The 8920-nt window shown below is 41.9% G+C and overlaps 1 protein-coding gene across 13 annotated transcripts in view; it reads left to right on the forward strand.

Annotated features, from left to right (window-relative positions):
- The window catches only part of plekha7b (pleckstrin homology domain containing, family A member 7b), a 713202-nt gene extending 709180 nt beyond the window's left edge, over window positions 1-4022 (forward strand). For all 13 annotated transcript variants that reach the window (XM_072466383.1, XM_072466384.1, XM_072466385.1 and 10 more), the window contains one exon: window positions 3109-4022. Coding sequence is in view for 1 of the 13 variants with exons in the window: in XM_072466384.1 (XP_072322485.1) it covers window positions 3109-3131 (23 nt within the window). In the remaining 12 variants the exon portion in view is untranslated. The remainder of the gene's footprint in view (window positions 1-3108) is intronic.
- Window positions 4023-8920: the final 4898 nt, after the last annotated feature.

Genomic DNA, 8920 nt, shown 5'->3' on the forward strand with positions numbered 1-8920 from the left:
GAAAGTCAGAGAGATCTAGGTGTACAGGTCCACAGGTCACTGAAAGGGGCAACACAGGTGGAGAAGGTAGTCAAGAAGGCATACGGCATGCTTGCCTTCATTGGCCGGGGCATTGAGTATAAGAATTGGCAAGTCATGTTGCAGCTGTATAGAATCTTAGTTAGGCCACACTTGGAGTATAGTGTTCAATTCTGGTCGCCACACTACCAAAAGGATGTGGAGGCTTTAGAGAGGGTGCAGAAGAGATTTACCAGAATGTTGCCTAGTATGGAGGGCATTAGCTATGAGGAGCGGTTGAATAAACTCGGTTTGTTCTCACTGGAACGACGGAGGTTGAGGGGCGACCTGATCGAGGTCTACAAAATTATGAGGGGCATAGACAGAGTGGATAGTCAGAGGCTTTTCCCTGGGGTAGAGGGGTCAATTACTAGGGGGCATAGGTTTAAGGTGAGAGGGGCAAGGTTTAGAGTAGATGTACGAGGCAAATTTTTTGCACAGAGGGTAGTGGGTGCCTGGAACTCGCTACCGGAGGAGGTGGTGGAAGCAGGGACGATAGTGACATTTAAGGGACATCTTGACAAATATATGAATAGGATGGAAATAGAGGGATACGGACCCAGGAAGTGTAGAAGATTGTAGTTTAGTCGGGCAGCATGGTCGGCACGGGCTTGGAGGGCCGAAGGGCCTGTTCCTGTGCAGTACATTTCTTTGTTCTTTGTTTGAGTACCAACTCATTCCTGAGCATGAATGTTAGGCACTCTAGCCCTCACCACACAATATCTCATATTGCCCTCATCCCCCCCCCCCCACCCCACATCCTCCCCCCCAATGCCCACTCACCCAGTATCCATTATGGGCAATCATGAGCCCTATAATAACATTAGGGAAATCTTTGTGATGTTCATGAAACTGTCAAAAAAAACACTTTCTAACACCCTTTCAAAAAGCTTTAATCCTATTAAGTGCTCATAAAAATGTCAAACAAATACACAGCCATTAAAAGATCTCCATAGAACATATAATCATATTAGCTGCTCTTAAAAATGCCAATCGTGGCGCAGCACAGTGGTGCAGTGGTTAGCACTACAGCTTCAGGGTGCCAAGGTCCCAGGTTCGATCCCGGCTCTGGGTTACTGTCCATGTGGAGTTTGCACATTCACCCTGTGTTTGCATGGGTTTTGCCCCGACAACCCAAAGATGTGCAGGGTAGGTGGGTTGACCACGCTAAATTGCCCCTTAATTGGAAAAAATGAATTGAGTACTCTAAATATTTTTTTTAAGATGTCAATCAAACAAAGCTCACGGCCCCCTTCAAAACTGGGCCAGCCCAACTAAACTGAATCCATTGTGAGTTTGAAACTCCGACAAACATTCATAATTGGATTCCATTACACAGCTGTGTCATCAAAGCCTTAAGAGGGGAGTGCATTAAATCCTTGAACCTTTAATGGCCATCCCTATCAACAGCTTGGACTGTCAATGAAAGAAACCAACCATCTGTTCATCTATTTCGAAGACTCAACAGATTGATGGGCTGTCAATCATAATGACATCATTGGGAAAAATCAGCACATTAAAATCTGAATTTCAATAATGTTGAATGTTGAAGAACACTTTATCCACTTGATAAAATGCTTTACTACACCTGAACACACTCAATGCTGGCTAATTTAAACATCACTTGCCTTTTCTAAGCAAAGCCTAATCATTAATCACTGTACTAAAAACAAATTAACTCACAGTATACCATTGCATTATGACATGTGGTGTTGTCAACACTTTTAAACTTACTTGTCAAAAGATTCCCAACTCCACAACAGGCTTCTCCCATAGCTCATGAACCAAAACACACCTGACTTCATGGAAATAATGGGGGATGGGGGAGAGGAGTGTGAAACGCCCACTCCTTTAATAGAGTAGGCCAAGGGCGGGATTGCATTTTGCAGGCTAACACCCTGCATCTTACCCATTCCTATAAATGTGCCATGCTGGGAATATGGGTGGGAATCCATTTCAATTCCTACCAACCTCCATTTTGACCACGACAGAAGCATGAAAATCCAGCTCTTGTACAATAAGCACAGAAATTGCTGGACCTACTCAACAGGTCAGACAGCATCAATCGAGAGAAAAAGAGTTAATCAGAATTGGGGAAAATTTGACTTGTAATAGGTTTTAGGCAAATAAAAGTGGGGCGGGGGGATGGGGTTGGAGGAACTACAAATGGGAAGTTCGTGATCGGGTGGGAAGCAGGAGAGGTTAAATAACACAAGATCAGCAATGCGGGTAATGGGACAGATAAAGAAACAAAAGATATGCCCAGAGTAGGTGTGAATGGCAGAATGATGAACCGCTGCCGCCTGAAAGTAGAAATGAGGGAAAAACAAGACTACAGTCAGAAGCTGCAAAAAAAGAAACCCGGTTGGTCAAAGGTTATGACCTGAAATTATTGAACTCAATGTTGCATCAAGAAGATTATAGAGTGCTTAATTGAAAGATGAGACGCTATTCCTCAATCTTACATTTGAGCTTTGTTGGATCACTGCATGAAGTCACAGACAGAGATGTCAGCCTGAGAGCAAGGTTAGGAATTAAAATGGCAGGCAACCGGAAGCTAAGGGTCTGACTTGGGGATTAAGCAGAGATGTTCTGCAAAGTGTTTGCCTTGACTGTGTTTGGCCTTCCCAATGTCGAACAAACTAAATTGTGAGCGGTGAATGCAATATACTAAATTGAAAGAAATACATACAAATACATGTCTTTCACCTGGAAGGAGTGTTTGGGTTATTGGATGGTGAGGGGAAAGAAAGGTTAATAGGGAAAGTGTTGCATCTCCTGAACTGGCGAGACAAAGGGAGAGGGTCAGAGAGGGACTGAGTAATGGAGCATGGGTGTCGCGGAAGGAATGATCCTTCAGAGTTGTGAAAGTGGAGGCAAGGGGCAATATGTTTGGTGGTGGTGCGTTGAATTGTGGAAGTACAGCCAGTGATGGGGCTATGCAATGCTGCCTTTCCCATGTTTTTTGTTAAAACAAATTAATTACATTGTTTTAAGTGACTGAAGAGGTGAGGCTTACTTGAGAATTATTTCTGTTCTGCCTCAATCTAGCCAAAGCCCTGACTGAACACTAAAAAAAAGAGGAAGAAAGAATTGAACAAGGAAAGCAAGAAACCTGCAAAGCTGATCTGATGGAGAGCAACACTGTATTGCGTTTAACCTGTACTAACCAGCCAGAAATTAAACTAATTTCACCAATTTGCTTTTTGTACTAAACAAAACAAAGACACATTTTCTATAATGGGCAACGAAGCAGGATTATAATGAATCACTGGATTAAGTATTTGAAAGGGAAGCTATTTTTCTAAAACCTAAAGCATATGTATGAAAACGTTCACGGTGTAATTTTGGTGACTCGGATGTTAGAAACTAAAGTTTTTCTTAACACAGCAGAAGTGTGTGAAGTAGGTTTAATTTTTTTTTTTAAGAACATATATATGGTATTGCACTTTATACACATACCATGAAAAGATGATTTGCTGCATTTTAGAATCAGAATGTATTACAATAGATTTGTACAAAACATGCAATTATTCAGAGCAATTTTGCAGTGTTGTGAAATATGTGTTTAATTTTATTAGCCTGTTTTCAGCTGCAATGCTATATTGTATTCCAATGGTGACTACAGAAACTTCAGAACGAAACGGACCAATTCCCTGGTTCTCTCATAATTTACCTTAAAATACTGATCTATTTTTGAATCTGAAATTAAAATGTGATATTCCTACCATTTTTGGATCAATTTTAAAATGAATTTATTTTGTCTGAATCGAACACTGCCAGAATGAATTTTATTGCCAAAACCAAATGGATTCCATCGTCATTTCCGCACGGACACATGCAAAGTGAAAAGCACATTGAGAAGATATTTTGAAAGACTTGAAGAGGGAACATTGACATTTTTTTAAATTTGCAGGGGAATAGGTTGCATATGTGTAAATATTAAACGAAAAAATTCAACAAGATACTGTGTTTCATTTCAATAGACCAAATGAATATATGAATAAATTTGATTTTGTGATGGTTCAGAATCTTTTTTTGCAAATAAGGTGAGAGTTCAACTTGTAACTCAAGAGCAAAGGCGCTACATCTTCTAGTAGTAAGCCATACAAAACACAAAACTCCCAGGTTTGTGTTCAGTTTCCTGATCAGCCGAGCAGTTAGTGTTACAGTTTACATCAGCGCTTTGGGATAAAGGAAAGGCAAAAGACATCGGACATATCTTTCTTTTTGAAAATGTTTTTATTAGAGTTTTTCATTTTTACAAAACAAACATCTGTGCAAACCACATACAATTTACAAAAGCCAAACATTAGAAATAACCCCCAACCCCCTTATCCCTTTATATTTTGAAATATTTTTATTGGAATTTTGCAGTTTTTTTACAGTTTACAAAAGGTGATCTATATTACCCATCTTAATCACTATTAGTGACTTTGTTGGAAAGACGGTATGCATGGAAACAATTGAATACCAACTAATTATCAAGCTCTTAAATAAAGAATCACCAGTTGTCCAAGTTCCAAACAGCTACCTTACCCCAGCAAGAGGGGTGAAATGAGGGTAGAAAGTTGAACACAAAAATAAATGGTGGGGGTATGATTGGGAAGAAGTAAGTACATATAAGGAGAGACCTATTGAGAGTAATAGTTAACAATGAAAATCTACGGTAATTTACATTGATAGAAGTGGTGTGACAGGAACTTTAAGTTTTTATTCTGTTAAGCTATGAATGGTGCAGCAGTGCAAGGGTGCATCTGTCATGAAACGTCTTCCCCATCATTGGTATCTGGGTAATGAATGAGAAAATAAATTAGAGGATGGTTCACCCTTGTGCAATTAAAGGCAAGTAAATGGAGTCTAGTATGATCTAATTCAAGAGCAGAATAATATGTATTATCTGTGCCTCAGCTTGACTCAGAGAACATAGGAAATTACAGCGCAGTACAGGCCCTTCGGCCCTCGATGTTGCGTCGACCTGTGAAACCACTCTAAAGCCCATCTACACTATTCCCTTATCATCCATATGTTTATCCAATGACTATTTAAATGCCCTTAATGTTAGCGAGTCCACTACTGTTGCAGGCAGGGCATTCCACGCCCTTACTACTCTCTGAGTAAAGAACCTAACTCTGACATCTGTCCTATAATCTATCTCCCCTCAATTTAAAGCTATGTCCCCTCGTGCTAGACATCACCATCCGAGGAAAAAGGCCCTCACTGTCCACCCTATCTAATCCTCTGATCATCTTGTATGCCTCAATTAAGTCACCTCTTAACCTTCTTCTCTCTAACGAAAACAGCCTCGTGTCCCTCAGCCTTCCCTCATAAGATCTTCCATCCATACCAGGCAACATTCTGGTAAATCTCCTCTGCACCCTTTCCAATGCTTCCACATCCTTCCTATAATGCGGCGACCAGAATTGCACGCAATACTCCAAATGCGGCCGCACCAGAGTTTTGTACAGCTGCGACATGACCACATGGCTCCGAAACTCAATCCCTCTACCAATAAAAGCCAACACATCGTACGCCTTCGTAACAACCCTCTCAACCTGGGTTCTCATTCAGGGATCTATGTACATGGACACAGAGATCTCTCCGCTCATCCACACTACCAAGAATCTTACCATTAGCCCAGTACTATGTCTTCCTGTTATTCCTTCCAAAATGAATCACCTCACACTTTCTGCATTAAACTCCATTTGCCACCTCTCAGCCTAGCTCTGCAGCTTATCTATGTCTCTCTGTAACTTGTAACATCCTTCCGCACTGTCCACAACTCCACCGACTTTAGTGTCATCTCCAAATTTATTCACCCATCCTTCCATTTATAAAAATGACAAACAGCAGTGGCTCCAAAACAGATCCCCCAGGCTGAATATTTCCCATCAACCACCACCCTTTGTCTTCTTCCAGCTAGCCAATTTCTGATCCAAACTGCTAAATCACCCTGAATTCCATGCCTCTGTATTTTCTGCAATAGCCTACCATGAGGAACCTTATCAAACGCTTTACTGAAATCCATATACACCACATCAACTGCTTTACCCTCGTCCACCTGTTTGGTCATCTTCTCAAAGAACTCAATAAGGTTTGTGAGGCACGACCTACCCTTCACAAAACCATGTTGACTATCTCTAATCAAATTATACATTTCCAGATGATTATACATCGTATCTCTTATAAACCTTTCCAAGACTTTGCCCACAACAGAAGTAAGGCTCACTGGTCTATATTTACCGGGGTTGTCTCTACTCCCCTTCTTGAACAAGGGGACAACATTTGCTATCCTCCAGTCTTCTGGCACTATTCCTGTAGACAATGATGACATAAAGATCAAAGCCAAAAATCTCCTCCCTAGCTTCCCATAGAATCCTAGGATAAATCCCATCCGGCCCAGGGGACTTATCTATTTTCACACTTTCCAGAATTTCTAACATCTCTTCCTTATGAAACTCAAGCCCTTCTAGTCTAGTAGTCTGTATCTCAGTATTCTCCTCGACAACATTGTCTTTTTCCTGTGTGAATACTGACAAAAAATATTCATTTAGCACCTCTCCTATCTCCTCGGACTCCACGCACAACTTCCTACTACTGTCCTTGACTGGCCCTACTCTTACCCTAGTCGTTCTTTTATTCCTGACATATCTATAGAAAGCTTTAGGGTTATCCTTGATCCTGTCTGCCAAAGACTTCTCATGTCCCCTCCTGGCTCTTCTTAGCTCTTTCTTTAGGTCCTTCCTAGCTAACTTGTAACTCTCGAGCGCCCTAACTGAACCTTCACATCTCATCTTTACATAAGCCTCCTTCTTCCTCTTGACAAGTGATTCAACTACTTTAGTAAACCACGGTTCCCTCGCTCTACCACTTCCTCCCTGCCTGACAGGTACATACGTATCAAGGACACGCAGTAACTGTTCCTTGAACAAGCTCCGCATTTCAATTGTGCCCATCCCCTGCAGTTTCCCTCCCCATAGCGTTTCCAGTCAATATTTGGAAAGTTAAAGTCCCCCATAACAACTACCCTGTCACTTTCGCTCCTATCCAGATTTATCTTTGCAATCCTTTCCTCTACATCTCTGGAACTTTTCGGAGGCCTATAGAAAACTCCTAACAGGGTGACCTCTCCTTTCCTGTTTCTAACCTCAGCCCATACTACCTCAGTAGATGAGTCCTCATCAAACGTCCTTTCTGCCACCGTAATACTGTCCTTGACTAACAATGCCACCCCTCCCCCTCTTTTACCACCTTCCCTGACCTTACTGAAATATCTAAACCCCGACACCTGCAACAATCATTCCTGTCCCTGCTCTATCCATGGCTCCGAAATGGTCACAGCATCGAAGTCCCAGGTACCAACCCATGCCGCAAGTTCACCCACCTTATTCCGGATGCTCCTGGCATTGAAGTAAACACACTTTAAACCATCTTCCTGCCTGCCGGTACACTCCTGCAACTTTGAAACGTTACTCATGACCTCACTACTCTCAACCTCCTGTATACTGGAGCTACAATTCAGGTTCCCAATCCCCTGCTGAACTAGTTTAAACCCTCCCGAAGAGCATTAGCAAATTTCTCCCCCAGGATATTGATACTCCTCTGGTCCAGGTGTAGACCATCCCGTTTGTAGAGGTCCCACCTACCCCAGAATGAGCCCCAATTATCCAGGTATCTGAAACCCTCCTGCACCATCCTTGTAGCCACGTGTTCAACTGCTCTCTCTCCCTATTCCTCGTCTCGTTAGCACGTGGCACGGGTAACAACCCAGAGATAATAACTCTGTTTTAGATCTAAGTTTCCACCCTAGCTCCCTGAATTCCTGCCTTACATCCCTATCCCTTTTCCTACCTATGTCGTTGGTGCCTATGTGGACCACGACTTGGGACTGCCCCCCTCCTCCTTAAGGATCCCGAAAACACGATCCAAGACTCATGTGCGGCTAGAGCAGGAGATTGTATGTGGGCTTGAGCTATACAGCGGATTTGGAAAAATAATCTAGACTAACAGTGCGGTGTCGTCAGAAGCACATCTCTCACTGAAGCAACGTCCTGCCTGGCACCTTTGATAAATGCGGTAAACATGAATGTTCCCACTATTATTTGGAAAAGAGCTATGAGTTCTCTCTCTTTTTTTCAACAAAGATTATAAAGACACATTAGCAGATCATTCATCCTGTCACTTTTTGCGAGATATTGCTGGTTTCCTTTTTATTTATTCATGGAATGTGGGTGTCATTGACTTGGCCAGCATTTATTGCCCATCCCCAATTGCCCTTGAGAAGGCAGTGCTAGATTGAGTGCCACATTTGCCTGCGTAATAAAGTAACTATACTATTTGTGAAATGCATTGTGAGATTTGAATATTGTGAACATTATGTTCGTATTCAAAGTTCCTTTAATATTAGTCCCAAGTCCAGTCTTTACAGCTCATGAAGTTGTGTGTGTTTTAGGCATGTTTCTTTGTTGCCTTTCTTGCCCCATCACCACTCTCAATTACCCTGAGAGACTAACTGCCCTGGCATTCAAACTCTGCGTTCTTTCCCCTGCATGTTGTCCTTGGCCCACCCATACCTAGCTTAAAACCTATTGCATTGCTAACATTTTCTCGTACTGATGAAAGGTCACAGTCCTGAAACATCAATCTGTTTCTCACTATAGATGTTCTTGTGTATTTCCAGCATTTTGTGTTACTATTTCAGAAGACAATGGCGTCTAACGTTTTCTGTTCTTTCAGCATCAATAGCAAACACTGAACAGTTGAGCACTACACGCGTCACATCTTACATTACTGACAATACATAGCTAGGTGACAAACTTCGATACATTACTCCCTTTGTCTATGTTGCTAATATAAATTATAA

Source organism: Scyliorhinus torazame, chromosome 10 (assembly GCF_047496885.1).
Source record: "Scyliorhinus torazame isolate Kashiwa2021f chromosome 10, sScyTor2.1, whole genome shotgun sequence".
Lineage (NCBI taxonomy): Eukaryota > Metazoa > Chordata > Chondrichthyes > Carcharhiniformes > Scyliorhinidae > Scyliorhinus > Scyliorhinus torazame.